Here is a 21169-nt window from a genome sequence, read left to right on the forward strand (position 1 = left end):
TAGATTAACTTACTTTATCACTGCTATTACTACACACGTTACACACATCTCAGCTGCGTTTGGAACCGCAGCCAGCGAGCTGGACTCAAAAGAAGTTCACTTTTTTGAAGAAGTTTTGCTTTTAATATTCTAGCTCTGGATATGAAGTATTACATTCAAGGTTTGGACAAGCGTAAGGCTACGTTTGCACTTGGTCCCTTGTTACACGCTCAGGTTGAATTTGGGTTATTAGATGAAATGAAAGAAATGAGAGGTCTGCAGCTCCATCACTTGACCACTGTGACTTACCCCGCAACCTCATGAACTGGACTGAACCAGTGCCTCGTGATACATCCACGATGATTATAATCTCTCACCTGCTCCAGGTAGGTGTAGCTCCAAATCTTGCCGTCAGCGAACACCCGGGACACCAGTCGGCCTTGGCCGTCATACTCCAGTCTCTCTGTAGTCGGACCTCTCTGCAGGGCGCTGATGAGCCCGCTGCTGGTTCTGCTCACATTAACCGGCAGCAGCTTACTGCTGGGCAGCCACAGCACCGGGTGGCCTGCTGTGTCATATATAATTTTTAATAGGAACTTCCTGTGGTCGTCGTAAATCTTCTCGGTCCGCAGGGTGCGATCATAATCAACCGAGAGAATGTTGCGTCCATTTACCTGTACCAAGATAAAAAACGGCACAATTAGCCAATAATTATTGGAAAGCACTTAAAAATAATGAAGCTAATCCTTCTACACGAGAGCGTCAGGAAGGGCATCGATTTGGACTTCAAAGCCGTCCTTGTGTTCAGGTCTTTTTCCGCTGTAGTTGTCAGAGAGATTAACGTCGGCTTCATGAGGATCATTAAACTGAGAGACACTCTGGCGATTGTTCAGGTACACTTAAATCTCCACCTCACAGACAAAAATGACTGAGGCATAGCAGCCTAACCATCCTCGCCGAGTATCTTAAATCACGAACGTTGGAGTCATTTTTATAAAGGACTGGAGACACAAAGAGACTGGAACAGAACAAGAATTTAAATGAGACCTTTTACTGTATGTCGGGAAGCGGATTTAATGCATGAATTCAACCGCTGAAATACTTTGGCAAGTCTTTATTGTAATTAAGCTTCTATATTTTAATAGAAAGTATGCACTGTGTTGAGTTCACAAACTTCTGGGATGTCTTAAAAATCAGTAGAAACCAAAAAGTAACTTTAGTTACTATAACTTTGTTGGGAATTCATTTGTGTTCAATTATTTATTTAAAAAATTCAGTTTATATCAATCAGCAACAACAGATCGATCTCTACTGCCCAAATAAATTCAATCAAACATTTAACATCTCTTTTTGCCCTCGAGCAAACAAATATTGTTGAAATGCCTAATCATTTATTTAATGGATTACTTAAACAGTATGTGGTAAAAAAACAACAAGAAAACATCACTTTCCCATTTTTTCTCACAGTATTTGACACCAGCAACACCATGCTCTATATCTCCATCTTTAACCACTTTATTTTCAATTTAGAAAAAGATTCATATTTTCTACACTAAGCTGACACGTGTGCGCTCATTAACTCGCTGTAGTTGACAATAGTGCCACTTGTTGGCAGCAAAGGTTTTCCCATAAGACTTAGGTCTAAAAAATGCCTCGAAAAGTAGTGATGGTCCACCAGATGGCGGTCTCTCCACTATTTTACTTTGTTTTTGGATACCTTTCTAATAAAATCAGTCTGACTATCACTACTACGAGTTATTTATTCCATCCTGGTCAGACTTACCCTCAACTTGCGCCCAAAGACAATGACTTTCCCTCTGGCTTGTTCTTTGCGGAAGCGCCACTCCACCAGGTTCTGCCCGCTCTCTCCCGGCAGGCTCATGTTGCGCCTGGCCACTGTGGGGTTGGCGGCGCCGGCCAGAATGTGCGGCTCCGTCTGGTAATGGGTGTCCATCCCATTTGCGTATGTGATCCTCAGCGAGTTGTCGAACCCGACTTGAAAACTGCTTTTACATTGGTCTGTTGGTTACAAAAATGTCATCATTTATAACACGTAAGCCTAAAGGAGAACGAGACTCAAAATGTTTCAAACTCAAGAACTTGAAACACTCTTGGTGAGGGGATGAGCAAAATGTATATTTACAAAACTTTCTTTAACAGGGGTTATAAGTCTGATTGCGAAACTCTATTTCTTTAAATTATCCTCTTGTTTACCATAACCACAACCACTCTGCTGTGATTGGTCAAGCATCAAGGTTTGTCACTGCATGTCACCAATCCCGGAAGTCTCCACCTCAACGGGACTCGTTGCATAAACAAAGCGGGTATGATTATAGCCGGCTTGAGGAGGAGTGAAGCCCATTATTACATCATAGACATATGACATGGAGTCATTAAGATGCTCACTTAACCTGGTTTGGTTACATCATGAGAGACTGACTTCATGGAGAGGAATTCTTCAACATTTGAAACAAGAGAGTAATGGGGGATACGTGTCACTCTTACACTCCTCGCAGAAATGATCCACGACTGGACATTGGCCCGACGACACCTTAAACAAAGACGAATCACCACTGAGAAAGTGGTTGTTTGAAGCCTTACCTTGCGACAGCGTGTAGAATGCGCGGATGCTGGATGTATTGGTGGTGATGCTGATTTCCTCCTCTGTCAGTGAGCTTTCGATGTCCACAGTAAGAGCACTGTATGTGTCTGCATACAAGTTATTCACCATTCCGGTGGGGAACGTCACATTCATTAGCCGTCCTTCACCGTCATAGCTGTTTGACAGATGGAAATATGAAATGACAAAAGCATGAGGGCCACAGTGAATTCAATTAAATGCTGTTTTTCATCCTTGAGTAAGACCATCGACTTCATTGCAATTAAAATGACATTTTTTTTCAGAATTCAATTTGCAGTGAGTGAAAAAACGTCAACTTGCAATCGTACAATTTGATTGGATCTCCTCTGCAATCAGGTACACTTTTTAAAAGCAAACTAGTAATGAATTCAATTTGGATAATCGATGTGTCAGACTGCCTGTGAATGCGCAGCTTTGATCAGTATTGTGAGGAAATCATTCTGTATGACATGTGATTTGACAGCAAATTACAGGGGGGAGGAGTTGAGGAAGTCACCCACTGAGGCGTGAGTGATACAGTTGAACGAAATGGGAAACTAATAATATGTTTTGTTTCATTTTTATACTTAGGCTCCATATTGAGAACTAGATGTGTTTAATATGTAGCTTTAATAATGATTTCTGAAAACCTTCTATCAAAAAAAGTTCAGACTAACAATGATATTGTGATGAAACATATGCAGCTCATGTCATGTGCCAAAGGAAACTAAAAGGCAAAACTATCAAAGAGACGCTTGAAACAGATACATCTGCTGTAATGTCAAAAGTAAAGTGAAGTTGCCTTTGTCAAAGTTATCGGAGTCAAAGTAGGCTATTTTATGGAACCCAGGCACATTTTATAATTAGGATTCAATTAAATTCATACCCTAAAGCACTTTGCAGGTGAGGATGTCTAATGCATAAACGTGTACAATAGTCCAAAATACCCCCTCTGAGTCTTATGGCCCCAGGTACTTTTAGAAAATAAAGACAATTAATAATATTAGTGTCAGATTGAGTTGGTCGAAGATTTAGACAACTTTATTAATTACTGTCGCTTTACTTCAGTGGAAAAGTCAAGTAAAAATGAAGTCATTCAACCGCTGGTGTGCTACTTACTCGTAGAATGTTGTCCAGCCGATCTCTGAGGTCTTTGTGGCCAGCAAGCCATTGTTACCGTGGTAGGTGAGGAGCACCAGCTCTTGACCCTGGGCTGTGAGAGTCTTCAGTCCACCGTTGGTGCCCATGGTCAGCCAGATGACCTGGTTGTCTGGGGCAACTATGCGTACCGGCAATCGGTTTGGGTCTCTACGGATTCTCAAGGTGTTGCCACTGCTATCTGTGATGGCTGTGATATCGTTCTCAGTGCTGTAGCTGAACGTGTACTTTAAGTCGCCAGTCAGAAGGCTTGCTGTGTGCTGGTGAGTACCGTTGTTGTCGAACATGTAGAGTTCCTGTGCATCTGGAGATGCCACTTCGTACCCGCTATTAGAGGTTAGTGTAGGACCATTTCTGGATATTGACCGTATTCGGATGTTGCCCAGGTCCGCGACGTAAAGAGTTCCGTCTGGACTTGCGACCAGAGAGGAAGGTGCATTCAGTCTAGCGTCTTTGGCGTAGCCGTCTCCCGTCTGATAACAATCGCAGTTGGCGTCGTTTTTGCAGTCGCAGTCTGACAGAGTTCCTGCCAGATGTGTGATCTCGCCATCCACAGAGACCTTCCGTATTCGACTCATCTTCCTCTCATCTGTCTCAGCAATGTAGATGGCGCCATGGAAAGAAACGGCGATGGAAACAGCGGATTCCAGTGGTGTCAACTGCGCCCTTTGGCCACCAGCAACGCCGCGCTCCAGACCAGCTAACGGACAGTGGGTTGGACGTCCGGCCGCAATGCTCACTTGACCATTTTCTGTGATGCGCAGAACAATGTTATTGTCCAGCACGTAGAGGGAGTTGTCCATGGGGCTGACAGCCAGATCAGTGGGCCATTCCAAAATGACCTGCAGAACACATCATCCATGTCAACTTTTATTTATATTTTTAGAGATGAAACAAGAAAACTTGATTGGTCTAAAAGGTAAGCAATTTTCACAATTAATAAGTAAGTAAGTAAGTAAGTAATATTTATTTATATAGCGCTTTTCGAGACCAGGGTCACAAAGCGCTTAAACAATCAAAACAATACTCAAAAAAGTACATACTTTAAAGATCAAGATAATACTGAGAACAACACAGGAGTTCGAGAAATTCAAGGAAAAGCCTAAACAAATAGAAACGTCTTATGATGTTTCTTATTAGTCTTATTAAGTCATTTCTTAAAGCATATACAATGATTCAGAAAATTTAAACTATATTTGTATAGAAAAATATAAGCATCTCCAGGAGGTGCTTTAGCAAAAAACGCAAGGAAAACAGACAGATGGAAGGCAACGCACAATGCACAAGTAAGATAATGGTCTCTGGAACAGACACTAGTGCACCAAACACTAAATGGCAACAGGCATTAAAAGAAAGGAAGATTGAAGTTTGTTTTGAACAGTTAATTTCCACATCATGCTCAAGCTTTAAGGTTAAAAGAGATTGATCTGGCTGTTGAAGAAGGCAACGGATACACTGTTCTTAAATGTTGTGACGTTGGAGACGGCAGCGTAAAGAAATTACCTAATGCAAAAAGACGGCAAAAGCTATTAGAGGTAATCGAAGCAGACTTTTCGACAGTGACTGGTAGGCTTTTTTGTTAATCCACAGGTTTTATTTCCATGTTACGGGCACTATTCGGGAAAGGCATTTATTAAAGGTAAACTAATGTATTGATTTAAGTAAGTAAGTAAGTAAGTAAGTAAGTAATATTTATTTATATAGCGCTTTTCGAGACCAGGGTCACAAAGCGCTTAAACAATCAAAACAATACTCAAAAAAGTAAATACTTTAAAGATCAAAATAATACTGAGAACAACACAGGAGTTCCAGAAAATCAAGGAAAAGCCTGAACAAATAGAAATGTATTAAGATGTTTCTTAAAGGAGTCAGTAGACTCCATCAAGCGCAAAGAGAGAAAGTGTGTCTTAAATAGATGTTGGACCTCTACTGTACTCATAAGTATGTGACTGTTTATACAAAACTATCCTTTGATTGGAATATTTGCATTAGGAAATGTGCTTAAGCCCTGCCCAATGATTTTTTTCTTTCTTCTGAAGATGAGATCTTGTTTACTATAACCACGCCCACTCTGTTGTGATTTGTTCAGAATTGACGTTCACCACCGCGTGTTATCAGTCCTGGAAGTCTCCACCTACAGGGGAGTCACTGTACAAGAGGGATTGATTACAGCTGGAGGAGGACTGAACACTATTATTATGTCATAATGGGCTTCCCTCCTGTAACCTCTTGTTAGCCAGGACTTCAACATTTGAAACATAAGAGTGTGTCAGGAGAGTTGGGTTTTCACATTAGTTGACCTTTAAATAAAAATAAAATACCTAAAATGAATGTCTCTTCATTGATATCCCATGAAAGAATGTGGATATATTATACCTATAATACCTACTACGTACAAATTAGTATTCAAGTTTAGTTAATGTGGCTTATAATTAGGTACCTTATAGTCTGGATTCCTAAAACACTCTTTATACATGGAACCAGTTTAAGAGTGAACTGCTGATTTAGGTGTAATTGGACATTTCCATGAAACACTTGAACAACATGACAGGATTGATGAATTATTCCGGGGTCTGAGTCATTCCTTTCTTCAAACGTAACAGTCGGACGTAGATTTGGTTCTTGCATGATTACCCTGGCATACCTCCGACATTTGCATAATTACCAGACAGGAGGAAAAGCCTCAGTAGTGAAGTTGTAACAGCAAGTTAATGAATTCAGCAGGGCGCAAATATGTTTACCTCGCAGTCATGATACACTGGCTCTGAGCAATTAAAGGTAAGCTTGCAACAAAAAGCTCTTTTAATCTTTCTACTACGGTTTCACACAAACAAATGTTCCTGTCATCCTTCTAAACCTTTGAGGCATTTGGATCGAGACGTCTGCAGATGGATGGATCTCTTTATTGTCAAATTTAGAATGCTGTTTCCGAAAACTGGGAGATAAACAAGGGATGAAGGAACATTTGAGCTGGAGGATTAAAACTCTTGTTTTGATCCATTTGTTAATGTCTATTTAAACTTCTGTGGGTGAATACATTAACAAAATAACTGTGGCTGCAGAGACAGCTCGACTGTCACTTTCTGCTAAGCTGTCTCCCCCGTTGATTAAATTTTCAGGGGTTACAACTGGCCGTAGATTAAACGTGGCATTTGAATTGAAATGTTTCAACTAAATGAAGTGGCGAGTCTCTCCCCTCCACTCCGGTGTGGCTGTTGTTTGGCTGCCAAAATAACCTTGAGTGAACACTCCACACCTCCCCTCTCTGTTTGTGGAGAATTGGCTGAGACCTTAGCACCGGCCTTCCCATTGGGGCACACAATTATCAAATTAGATCAAAATAGAGAGAAACATTTTATTGTGTTAAAAACATGATGGGACCAAAAATATTGGATAGAAAACCGCCAGTAATGTGCAAACAATTGTGCTAACTCTCTTTAAGTGAATGTTTCAACCAGCATTAAAGTACAAGTTTTATGTAACTTGTTCCTTTTTCTTCTTGGAGTTGAAAGCAGATGTTTTTTGCCTCTATTTAACAAGGAAATGCAGATTAAGAACGTCTACTTATCTACAAACGTGGGCACATATTGGATCATATTGGAAAGAAATTCAAAGACACAATTAAAAAAGAAAGCATGACCTAACCATCTAACTGAAAGCTGAATTTTTCTTCAATAAAAGCTTCACAAGGACAATAATAATAATATACTAATAAGAAATTCTAGCCTCAATTCATGAGCAGGTGCTCACTGTATAATACAGTTAGGGAAGGAACAGACACAGCAGGGGTTTATAGTGTAAATTGTGAGTAGTTCTGATGTGACTGTCTTGATTGGCAGAACAGTTGGTGGTAGTAATGAGTTGATGAGGCTTCATGATACAGTGTTCTACTCTCTACTGCTCAACTTTGTGGCTCTAACCTAGTGATAGGCTGATGAAGCTTCATGAAACAGTGTCATGTTTAGAAGTCAGTAGGTGGCGCCATCAGTTTAAAAATGACGTGATTCTTCATTAGAACAGTTGTTCAAAACAAAGGAAAATAGTGCCGAGACAGCCATCTAGTGGACTCTGAATAATGATCTAAATAATGACACACATCTAAACCACTAATTCAATGAACACGTGCAGTTTTAAACTGCGAGGGCCACTTGCTAAGCTCTGAAAATGATGTAACTGTATGGTAAAAACCCCATCAGCGGTTTTTGTTTTATTTACAAGGTAATCTCAATAGTATGTTGTTGTTTTTCATTGTTGACTTTGTTAATGCAGTTGTTATTAGAGAGTTTTGCAGTAAGCCCTTGCCGATCTTTAAATGGAATCTTTAGTATAAATAATTGAATTCTGCTGGTGAACACATTTTCCATCCATCTATCCATCTATCTATCCATCATTGAAATTAAACATGCACAACAAATCAGGTATGCATGAGTCTTAGCTTCAGTACAAACTCAAACTACTGAAAGGTATATAACAGTGATGGGTTGATGACGCCTCATAAAACATAATAATATTATGTGCTAGAAAAAAAGTGAAATAGCGCAGATACGTATTTTGGTAATAAAGCTCTGGTCTGCTCATCAAAAACACGTTGTAGCGATAGAAGAGTGACTCTGTGACACCACATATGTCTTGCCCTCCATATCTCTAAATTGTTGCTTAAACTGCCAAAACGCCCCCGAATTGTTGCCTTTTTCCACAGGGCCATTAATATTAAAGCGGCTGCCTTCAAGGCGACTGCTAGTTAAACTCCACTGAGCCAGTTTTCTCTGCTCCAATGCCTCGGGATTCTGCCATCGCGCCAACGCCGTCTTTTATTGGCTGCTACTAAACGACTGAGTTAATTAGCGAAAAAAAGAAGTGACAAGCTTAATCCTTTGTCTTCATGTTGTTTCCCAAACACACACATGCACACACAGATAATTTCTTACAATAAAATGTTTCCATTTTCTCAGCTTCTATTTTTCAATAATATCGTTATTATCTGAGCATATAATAGGATAATGTTTGTCGCTGCCTTGACAGCTGCACTACCAGCTACCGACTGTTTGAAGTGTTTTGTTTGTCGTCTTGTTTCTTCCCCTCTATTGTAAGGCCATCTCCATTAGAACAGGATAATTTCAATTAAAATGTAAATTGGTTAAAAAAGCATTGTAACGTCGGTGTAGGAGGTAAAACAACGTGAATCCTGTGCACTCTCATCAACAGCCGAATTCCCCGCAGTAGCAGTTTTACATGTTCAGATTGATATTCACACTCATTGGATTAGTTTTGTGCTGTCAAATGCAAAAGACATGTTTTCAAAAGGACCTTAAAGATGTCAGTTATTAGCTACGTCCGTCAAGAGATACAAAAAAGAGATTCATTGATTATTATCTTAAATAATTTCATCTAATGAACCTTTTTTGTGTCTCACCTTATTTGTTTTCTAACAGACTTAAACTGAGGTAGTTCTAGTCTTTGACATAGTGATGGTCTGATGAAGCTTCATGAAGCAGTCTCACTATTTTCTCTAGATGGCGGTCTCTGCACCATTTTCCTTTGTTCTGAACAATTGGTTTAATGAAACATCACATCATTTTTAAACTGGTGGCGCCACCTACGGACGTCTAAACAGCATGACACTGCTTCATGAAGCTTCATCATTCCATAGCTATTTCTACATTCTGCTGTATTTGAGCCCCAAGAACTTCCTGAAACCTCAACTTTCCACCAACAGGGATCAATATAAGCTGTGTCTTTTTTTTCTAAATGATTTGAAAATAATAATAACCAGGTCTATATAAAGTTATATAAGTGAACTAATCCATTAACCACTTCAGGGTTTGAATTAGATTTGGTTGATTTATTTTTTTAAACAAAAAGACGACTTGCCAATGTAATTAGTAAACTATTATAGATTATAATGAGATGAAGGATCTAAAGTTTTCCGACCCTCACTAAGGAGCTGCTACAGGTCTAAAGGATGGAAACAGGAACAGTGCTTGAGTCATGGACCAGTGGTCATAATGCAAGGAGGTTCTGACAGGGAGACAAGAGATGTAGTTAAAGACAAAGGTGGTGAGTTTAAGTGAGACAGGAGGAAAGATGGTCTGGGGAGAGAGTTACAGATGAGACACCGAGCAGGTCTGGACGTGTACACGAGAGATTTTCGGGAGAGTAACAAAACTGCCATGTCGGGAGACAAGGAAGGCCACAGAGGAGGTTTATGGACGGGTAGGTGAGAGATGAGAGGGTGAGAAAGATGGAGAGCGTCGAGCTGAAGATGAAGTGCAGGCACAGAGATATATTTTATTGTGGACGCCGACAGAGGAAACGTTATCCACAATGTTCCCGTGGAACGCTGCCTCTACTCCAGCCACATCAAAACCACCGGCCCAGGCGCAGTAATTACACTCGCAGCTGTATCATCCTCCGTGACCTGAACACTCATCTCCACAATAAACACTACACCTTGCTACTTGCTGCCCAAATCACATCTCACCCAGAGCTCATTTTCTCCACCTGCACTTTAGCAGCAAAATGTCTTGCTCTTGTTTCGCCCAGAGCAAGAAAATATATATATTTTTTCATGTCGGCGCTTTCTTCTTCGCCGCCGCCGCATACGTTTCTCCACTCGGTCCATAAATGTGATTTTACCCTTTCTCAGGTGACTCACTCCTTCCTAATTCACTCTCGTACAAGAACATCATCGCCAAAGTTAATTTTCTTTTTTTTTTTTCTGTTTGTCTACCCAAGCAGCAATTTAAAAACACATTTTCTCACACACACAGACACACACACTTGCTCACACGGAGCATCTGGTTTAACAAACTAAACAAAGTCATTTAGTAAAAAACTAAACACAAAGTGGAGAATAATAAGACAAGCAAAAAGAATAAACGGTGTGACTGGTTGTTGTGTCAGACCCAGTGTGTGTATAACCTGGGTGTTTTACGTTAAAATTGTGAAATATTTCATGAAGTTCTGTGGTTAGTTTTCCATGAAAATAGCTATTAATTGTGTGTGGAGTGTGTGTCTTACTAGGATTACGTTTGTGATAATATTTTTCTGCATAATTACATGTGTGGGTCTGGTTGGGTCCTGTGTTTAGTTTGTGTGGCCGTCCATCTGCTTCTGCTGACACCAAAGTATGTCCAAGTGTGTGTATTTGTGTGTTTGTTTTCTATCATATAACAGTGTCTACCTTTACCAAAACTGTAAATAAGAGTATATATTATAAGAGTATATAATAATATTTCCTTTAAATACTAGTGATGGGTTGATGACGCTACATGAAACAGACAGCGAGGTCTCATAATACAGTCTTCATTTTGAAAGGCCACTAGATGGAACTATCTATTTGAAAATATTGTCATGTCTGTATTAAAGTATAGCTAAGAATACTTGTGTGACCAGTAAATGTGTGTGAAGGCCATTCGCATCGAGTCTGGTTGTACTCTAGGTTTCTGCCTGTTAGAAGGATGTTTTTCTTTACGACTGTTGCTCATAATGATCATTCTTCTTGTCGCTCATAAAGTGTTATTTTAGTAAAGTGTCTTGAGATAACTCTGTTATGATTTTATATTTTAAATTAAATTAAATTAAATGGAAAAAGATGGTGCTAGTTCACTGACGTGTATCATGATCATTTGCATGTGTAAGAGTTTGTGTTGATAGGGCGTGTCCATTTTCATGTCTGTTGCTTGTTACTCTTTGTCACGCCGTGATTCGACAAGATCTTTATCTCGCAATATCCTACATAAAAGTCAAAAAATAAATCCAAACCATTGGGGAGATCAAATGTATTGTTCAGCACATGATCTGAGGGAAAGTTTGAGTCCATCTCTGTATGGCTCTTTTGAGCGCCATGAAGTGCTTTTTAAATATTCTCTTTCATTATCAAAGCACAGAGACGATACAAAACCCCTTTGATTATATAAACCTAAACAAGCTGTAGTTATGTTGACATGGAAGCCCATTTTATCATCACTAACAACACTTTTGTACCAGTAATTAAAAACGAATTATGAAGGAATTGTTGTGCTAGAGGTCCTTTGAACTGACTATGATAATAACTGTGGAAATGAAACCAATGTTTGTCTTTAGTATTCGTTACAACTGCGTAAACATGTTTTACTATCTTTAAGACACAACTCTTCTTCCATTTCATTTTTTTTATGTGTAACATATCCTGAGCTGGGAGGTAGAAAACTGAGTTTTCTGAATGTCAAAACTCTACTCAAGGTTTCGTTTCCCAGTGTCCAGACATACTCAGAAAGTGGTCTGATGAAGCCTCATGAAGCAGTTTCATTATTTTCAGAGCCCACTAGTTGGCAGTCTCTGCACTATTTTCCTTAGTTTTAAACAATTGTTTTAATGAAAAATCACATAATTTAAACTGATAGCGCCACCTACTGACCTCTAACCAACATGACACTGATTCATGAAGCTTCATCAGACCGTGGCTACTTGATAAGATTTAAAGATTATCGATGTCAACAATTATAAAGAGATTTCTAAATTTCCCCACTGCGGGACATATAAAGTTTTATCTTATCATATGTTGTATCTTAATAAGGCTAAAACTCATGTTGAATGAAATTAATTTGATAATTATGTTTGGCGAAGGAGGACAAACACAGAGATGGCAAGAATGGAAAGACTATATTACAATGATACTTCGAGTTATTTAAAGTTTGGTAAATATACATTTTGTTCGGCCCACGACCTTGAAAGCAAAACTATTTTAGGCCTCTGTGTGATTGAGTTTGACACCTTTGCTCAAGCAGAATGTTTTAGTCATAGATTTGTTAAAGTTCATTTTCATAACAATCAGAAATATCCTAAATTTTTCTCGTATCTCATGAAGAACTTTTGTAAAGTCAACCTTGCTGCTACTTAAATGATCTAAAGATATTTTCATACTGTTCGTAATTAAAGTTTATAAATCCAAATGTAAAAACTGTCATGAAAATAATTAGTTGGTAGTTAATAGTCTTTTTTATCCATGTCGGGGGGGGAGCTGTTGAGCTCTACATGACTCAGTGAGCAGGATTATTATTCCTGCGAGGCGTCTCCATACATAATCTATACGTATATAAGGCCGTGGCCAATGGTGGGTGAGATAAAAGCAGGATAGAGATGTGGGGGCACAAGGTGGCGCAGCGACATGCTCACTTTAGAGCGCCCGGGCGGCGATAATGGCTGTCTGGCATTTCACCGTGTAAGTCACCTGATTGATGTCCATGCTATTATCGCAGGTCAGGGGTCGAGCCGATGTTAAGTCGTTGGAGCCCAGGAAAGTGGAGATGATGCCGTTCTGGTCCACCTTGCGGATGGTTGTGCCGTCCACGAAATAAATCAGTCCGTTCTTGTCCACGGCGATGCCTGTTGACATCAGGTAGGATGGGGGTGGGGGGGGGGGGGGGGGGGGGTACAATGAGAAAGAGACGTGATAAGAAACAACACACAAGATATGCAGCGATGCTGCTGGCATGACTCAGTGGTCGGAACACGATGGATACATGTGTCAAGTTTGCCTTCCCATTATTCAGGTCACTGCAAAAAGCACATCCATCAATTATTCACCGTCTGCTTTTCTGCTATTAAATAATTTCTCAGGCAGGAGTGGGAAAGCCTGTATTCAGACCGTATAGATGCACTTGCTCTCTAAAAAAAGGAAGCCGACTTGGTCGCGGCAGCGAAAACATATTTGGGAGCGATTCTTTTGTGGCATCAGAAATCATTAACAATCGGCAGCCTTGGCCACTTTTGGGTTGAATGGGGTAGGAGCTACTTGCAGTTGCCATGGCAACAAATTCTCTCTGTGATGGAGGTTCAGAGCGGCAATTTGCAGGGAAGTCTGAGGAGTTACAGCCGGCGTTTGTCACCGGGTTGAGAAAATATATTATGGTGACACGCGTCTACATCAGAGATGAGCCTGGAGTGGGAGTTCAATCTAGCAAGGCGAGCGGGGCGACTGCTCTCATCCCACTCATCCATTTTAATGTGCTGTCCAAAATCAGAGGACATAAAATGTATGTTTTGATATGAAAATGTAAAAAAATAGATCCTGTCTTTCGCCTTATATATTTAAAGGAATGGTTTGAATCATCGGTGGGCAAATAGATTTCGAAAGCAGCCACATTGTACACTGTTAACAGAGGAGGGTGAAAAAAGGGGTGTATAAAGTATATTTCTTAACATATATTTCTTGTTTAAAACAGTTTTTGAACTATTTAAATTTAAACCCTGAACATTTTTAATATAAACATGTATATATACTGTATATAAAAAACATTTTTGTTGGTTGAGGTTAAAAAAAAGACCTCGAAACAAAGAACTTTTGTTGTATTTAGAGTTGAGCTCAGCCTAAACATTTCTGCATGATGGGTTTAAAAGTTTTACTCTATTCATTGTCAAAAAGTACTTAAGAAAAAAAAACATGATTCATATACAGTACATTAAAAACAGTTCAATATTAACAACAAAAAGATAAAGTTCAATTAAATAATTAGTAGAATGTATTGAAATAAAATAGAAAATAACTATATAATTATAATATAAATATTACTGTATATAGAAGAATCAAACGAACCCCAAGTCTATGACTCTCTGTGCTACTTACATTAAACTTAAACCTCACAATGATGGAATTGATCGTGGAAAAGAAAAAGGACGAAGATCCAAAGTGAGTCAGAGAGGAGGAGGAATGGAGCGATAAAGAGTTTGAAACAAGAGATGGATTAAGTTGATATAAAGATATAGAAAAAAAATAGCAGAAGCTGAGACGAGTGTGGATTAGGGAGGAGAGAAGAGGCAACGGGGGTGAGAGAGAAAGGTAGGCTCAACGAGAGACAATATTGATAATAAAAGGAACAATAACTGGGCTTAGAATGGAGAGACGGGCTAGTCTCAATTAATATGATGCTGTGAGAAGGGATGGCTATCATACATTGTCTTTTACAGATGTGAAACCGGTACTTTTGAAATGGTTCCGAAAACCATGCTTTGTCTCAAAGATGTATTTTTAAAAGTTATTTGGAACTGAAGAAGCCTCTTGGCTGAAAGGTTGAAACGTCTTCTTGAAACTCTCCTCAGTCCAGTCGCCTCTCGTTGAAGCTCTTTGATGGAGTGCATTAGGTGCTTCGCCCTGCGACTCAGTGTCGTTACTTTCTACCGTTGATGTCAGAACCGCTGCCATTATGGTCCAGAGTTGAGGAAGCACTAGCAGTTTTTCTTTTTTTGCTGAGAGCCTGAACCATGGAGGTGCTAGTTCACATCTCAGCATACTTTCAGATGTGTTTTGAAGATCTTTAAAGTAAGCTTTTCATGGCTCCAATTTTTTTTTTTGCTCGCCCCCCCTTCGGTTCCTCTGATGACACATCTCCACTTTTAAGATGCAACCTTTTTTAGTCGTCCATTGATCAGCGGGATTGCAGTTCAAGCAGCATACTCAGGGAGCCGTGTCGCTGCTGTGATCCCGGCGCTAGTAAATGTTTGTGGACGAGCGCGTACACTTTGACCTTGGTTTGATGAAGCTTGAGTGAGAGCAGAGTGCTTGTCTTTGACCTGTGGCGAGGTTCGCACATGATTGCTTTCCGCTAAAACATTGACGAGCTGAGGGAGCCCTCCGCGAATCCTTGGGAGCACGCTATTTGACAGTTTCCGATTTTCAGACAGATGAAACGTGTCACATGTGAGCAGAGTTCAGCGAGCGTCTGAGGCGAGAAGGGAGTGGGTAGAAAAATCAGAGCCATCTGCTGTGACTGCTTCGGCCATGACTTCCACCCACTCCATCATTAGGGGTTGCTCTCTTTCACTCAGAACTCTTTTAAAGCTTCGTTAGAAGGTAACGTCTAATGCAGAAACGTCCACATTAGCCGCCCCTTATCAACCCCGGCTGTCCAGGCGCAAAAACAGTTATTTTCCAGAACAAATTGATTGATCCCGCGCTGCATCAACTTTTCCCTCTGAAGAAGTTTATCCAAAATAAAAAAGCCGAAGCTGCATCAAATGAACATACATTGACTCGAGCTCAATACTCACACTGGTAAATAAATAATGAGTCAGCATTTTTCAACTTTAAAACTTTTCCAGAATGTTTTGTTTAAAACAAACATACAATATGGACTTTTTGGATAAAGTATTAATAGGCAGGGTTACTGTTCATATCCGTTATTTTCCCGTTCTGCCACAAATGCATTATCTATTACCAAAATACAACAAATATATCAATAAAAGATATCTTATATATACAGAATATATTAACTGAATACCTATTTCCTGTTTCCTTGTTTTGAGAGACGGTGAAGAAAGAAATTGGAGCGAAAAGTACCATAATCAAAATAAATATCCCTAAAATATTATTTGATTTTATTATATATATTAGAACTTCTAATGTTTACATTTTTTATATAAAAGCAGCCACATTTAATTTTTAAATTCACTTAAATCGTTTTGAGGGCCAATACATACTCACAAATATGACAAAAGTGGAGAATAAAACATCTAAAACACACACCCTATAGTCATATTTAGAGACTAGTTATAAAAAATACAGAATAAATGGTTTCTACTAATGACCGTCTAATGAAGCTTCATGAAAGTGTAATTATTTTCAGAGCCCACTAGCTTTTTTTCTTTGTTTTAAACAACTGTTCTAATGAAACATCTGGCGCCACCTACTGACCTCTAAGCAACATGACGCTGCTTCATGAAGCTTAATCAGACCATCACTAGTTAATAAATGATCTTTGAGCCCATGAGGGCCACATGAATTATGCAAAGGTCTAGACTCAATTATAAGAGTTAAGAATGTACCTTTTGGTCCCGTGAGTGAAGCCTCCGGCGCCTTGCCTCCATCGCCACACTGGTTTTCGTCGAAGGGCAGACAATGGTCGCCAGTGCCCGCCACCACCTCTGCGTTGGATTGAAGATCCTTGGTGCCTGTTAAGGTTTTGGGCCTGTAGATCCTCCGGGAGTTCGTGTCGGACACGTAGAGCTGACCAGAGACGGGATCGGTGGCCAGGTAGTAACGGTGAGCTGGGTTGTTACTGTGGTTGAGAGCACATGGTCAGATACTCGTCTCACAGTCGGATCACTTCACAGCGCAATGCTCGGCTGTGTGATTAGTCAGTTTGCTCAAAGGTTACTTTGAATACAACACAATAAAAAGTATTTACACGTTTTATTGCAGTTCAGTTTCAGCGGAATCTCACAAAGCGTACTGCCAACTGGCAAAGAGTTAAAAGCGTGCAAGTGCCGAGAAAATAAGCCAAACTGGTAAACATTGCTTTTTTTTAAAGCTGTGAATATTTGTGTGCACGTTTTTCATAAGGGAAAACAAAGGGCAAAACGAGGGAGGATGAAAAAGAGGGAGATGGAAAAATATCTATGAGGATTTATCAATATTGCAGCTTAAATCAAAGATATGACAGAGTCTTACTCCATCGCTTCATTCACGATCACTCCCTTGTAGTAAAGCCGCCGGGATTTACCCGAACTGACTGACTTATACCAACAAGCTAAAGCAATTAATGGCTTGTGGTTTTGCTGAAAGTATTGGAGGAACAGCCTGACATTTAAGTAATAGTCTATCTGTCTTTTGTCTAAAATCGTCCACAGAATTAAGATGTTTTTTTTTAGAAGTAATCAACTTGTTTATTCACATTGTAAAGTTATAAAAATGATCCATGAGTCATGAAGCTGTTTAATTTTTAAATGAGTTTAAAAAGAGAAAAATGTCTTAAAAGAGAAACAAAATTACAGTCTAATTGATCTTTCTTGGTTTCTTTTTTATATTTCACAAAAACAGGGTGTAGTGTTCTTTTGAAACAATGACATTGATTTGGATGTGAATGAATAAAGAGGCAAAAGGTTAAAATATATCTATAATGACTGGTTTAATTTTGTGCAGTCATTAGTCGTGCGGTTCAACTCAAGCTATTATTTTAATGATCTTAACTACGTATCATGGTGTGGACGACCCGCCTGCAGTCTGAGAGGGTCACATGACCACCAAACTACTTTACAGCAGTCGATTAGAGAAATTGTTTTCACATGAAGCACTGAGAGACTTTTTCAACTTAAAAGGATTATAAAATTAGAAACTGACACAATTAGAAGTTTTTCTCTCATCTTTATAAATAAACCTACAGAGATTTTACAGCATTGCAGTTACACGTTTCAGACAGTGGGGGGGGGGCAAAACAATGTTTTTAAGCGTATGTATTGCTGCTTTAACAAATAGTTTATTGGTATAAATAAATCAAAATAGATTTTGATTAGTCAAATAAAATTTAGCAAAATCAAGAATAAGATTGTGTGCAGAGGTTTGTTTGTTTGGGGATTTTGAACAAGCAAGAGATCCAATAAATGGATACATTTTGATTAAAGTGTTTTAGTGTCTTGCTGGAACACCACAGGTGAGTGTTTTTAAAGCGCTCAAAACAGTGGCTGTAAATATGAGCAAGACTTTATAGCTACGCAGTAAAATTGGCTTCTTTGGTCGTCATCTTAATGGTACCCGAGTCAGTGGCGGGCAACTCAGAGAGCGGTATAATAGGACAGCAAAAAATAAATGTGGCAATAAAGCATCTTTGTAAAAAAGATGAAGATGTAGTTGTAAAAACTTGACGGTGATCATGACTGAAAGTAAACAAGTGATATCAGCACCATTGGGTTTTTATAAAGAATTCAGCAACGATACAAATCTTTCTCTTGCAGTAAAGAAGGTGGAGATGAAACGGCTTTGTAATGCTGCTCTCCCATTTCACAGACCTTCAAGGAAAAGTTTTGAAACCGCAAATAGTTTATATAGTTATAATGAATAACTTGCAAGAAATAAATAAAAAGAAAAATGGAACTTAGGTTAAAGGGGGTTAAGAAGAAGGTTTTATGTCCAGTAGTTCCTATTTTACTAATGGGAGGTGTTTCCCTTTTTGGAATAAAATTAATTTTTTGATATTTTGGCCAGTGGATAATGCTAATGCTAACTCTAGACATAAATGTTAATGTACTGAACAACTGCTGAAATATTATGACAATTATTTTTCTTAAATGTTTTTTAATTATTTGTTTTGTGTTTGCCAGACTGAATTCTGTTTAATGTTGCCGTGTTCGATTGCGCGGCTAAGATAACAACTTTTGGAGTCTTTTACTTGAGAACTGCATTTGCCGCTAAACACAGTAAAACGAGAAGTTATTGCATAGTTAGCAGTTCTTGCTTGTGATAGGTGCTGTTAGGTAGGACACTATAATATCCATTATTGATTTTAAAACATGTTAATTGCAGCCCTTATCTTGATAAAACAAAAGACCCTCTGCTAGTGTCATTCATTTACCAAATTAAATATTCAGAATGTAATTGTTCAATTCTTCAATCATCACTATTGAATCATTTAGATCTCTTTAGTAAAAGAAAAGATACAAGAGACATTTTCCAACAGAAGATTACTGTTTGTCTTTGGTTTTAAGCTGTTTACTTTCAAAAACGACATCTTTACTGTCTGTTTATCTGTTTGTTTTAAGCAGGATTGGCCAAAGACTGCACGACAGATTCTCATGAAACTTTGATGAGATGAAATCAAGGGCACAGAGAAGTTCTTGTTTTTAAGCTCAGAAGAAGGAACATTTGCTCTTTAAGATAAAGCAGCTCAGACTTAATCAGACAAGACTTTTATTGGACTGTTGCTTTTGAACTCGGATGATGATTCAATTTCAAATACGGGGAAATATTTTCTAATGGATTTGAGGGACTTGAATATATTTGAAATAATCATATTTTAAATTGTTAGGCCACAAAATGAATCCCTTGAGTGACCAAATATACTTGTCAGCTGAATGTTGACATTGTATATATTCAAATGACTGTACAGACCATATGCCTTTGGATTTCTGTTTCAACATCATGAGAAAAAGTTAATTGAAATAGTTTTTTTCTTCTTTTCCTATTGAATTATTTTGAAATGATCTATTTTGGTGCTCAGTTTATCACATTCCTTGATTGCAGAGTTGGACTTAGTATATGGCTGTACTGTACATGCAGTTGAGAATTTGAATTATTCAGTATGTGGAGCATCACTAGATTCCTGTCCACACATCTGCTTCATACACCAGACTATCACATCCGATTTACAAAATCCATTGAACAGTTTACACGATGTTAGCAAGATCTTGATTTTCGAGATCTATGCTCTGTTATTTTGAGGTACAAGATTGACAATAAGGCATTACATTTGTTTTCAAACCTTGCAGTATTTAGTATTCCCACAATGAGATGTTTCCACTGCATTAAATGAGCTTAGTGTTTATTGTTATTTGGAATAAAAAGGATATTTTTCATGGGGATTTGTCTTTTATTTTTTTTATTTTTTTGTTTTGCCTATAACACTGAATGTTTGACTTGTAGTGTAAAGTTAATGTAGGTAGCAACATAGCTAACCCTTTGGCAGTTAATTCTGTGAAGTTAATGCATACCCTGTTGCATAATCTTGTGAGCTGATGAGCTAAAACTGGACGATGCATATATAGTTGGAGCCTAAATCTACATCACAATAGCAGATTAGTGTCATTGTGGTCAACACCAAGACAGTACACAATTGTGTCTTCAACCTAAATATCAACAGATACAGATAGTGATGGTCTGATGAAGCTTCATGAAGCAGTGTCATTATTTTAGAGACCACTAGATGGCGGTCTCTGCACTATTTCCATTTGTTTTAAACAACCGATTGACTTTTAAACAACAAGACACTGCTTCATGAAGCTTCATCAGCCCATCACTAGCTTGTGTCTTCTATACTTTATAAATAACGATTTAAAATAATTGTTACTGTTTTTTAGATCTTATCAATTACATGCTAATTTAATCCAGGTAGACTCAACTATTTAAGAACATGTCTCTGTCATAACTGGACTATGTTGTTTACACACATTCTGAAGTCGTACTAATTTAATTATTTGATTTCCCAGCTTTGATGAAAACATAGTTGCTAATGCTTGTCGAAAGATGTATTGTGTACTTAAACTTGTGACCCTCATAGAAACTTTATGTTTGACAAAAGTATAGAAAGTATGAGGAGAGGCAGATCCAGTGTTTTCCTTAATTGATGTTAACACGAGGGACACCAGTTTGTATATGTTGTGATGATCAAAGCAAACTGTCCGACTCCATAATTTTGGCTCCGTTGTTGTTCTAAATGATTCAGGGAAAGCTACCTGCCACGTTAAATACAAATTGATGTTACATGGCCCTTACCTCAAGCAGGCACTTATCTCTGAGAGTCTCATCAACAACATACCATAAATCTCAGCTAACCCTGGATTTTCATGTGATTCACAGTTTTTCTCCATCTGTCACCTCCTGCACTCACCTTCTCACAATCAATGAAAAGCTAATTACTGCCATTTTACTTGATTGGGGACTTAATC

At 38.7% G+C, this 21169-nt stretch overlaps 1 protein-coding gene across 4 annotated transcripts in view; it reads right to left on the minus strand.

Annotated features, from left to right (window-relative positions):
* The window catches only part of LOC148071521 (teneurin-3), a 264037-nt gene that overhangs the window by 7213 nt on the left and 235655 nt on the right, over positions 1-21169 (minus strand). For all 4 annotated transcript variants that reach the window (XM_087798802.1, XM_087798801.1, XM_087798800.1 and 1 more), the window contains 6 exons: positions 16559-16791; positions 12969-13123; positions 3719-4599; positions 2581-2756; positions 1763-1998; positions 357-653 (listed from right to left, as the gene is read on the minus strand). In XM_087798802.1, coding sequence (XP_087654928.1) covers positions 357-653; positions 1763-1998; positions 2581-2756; positions 3719-4599; positions 12969-13123; positions 16559-16791 — 1978 coding nt within the window. The remainder of the gene's footprint in view (positions 1-356; positions 654-1762; positions 1999-2580; positions 2757-3718; positions 4600-12968; positions 13124-16558; positions 16792-21169) is intronic.

Source organism: Callionymus lyra, chromosome 9 (assembly GCF_982586985.1).
Source record: "Callionymus lyra chromosome 9, fCalLyr1.hap1.1, whole genome shotgun sequence".
Taxonomy (NCBI): Eukaryota; Metazoa; Chordata; class Actinopteri; order Syngnathiformes; family Callionymidae; genus Callionymus; species Callionymus lyra.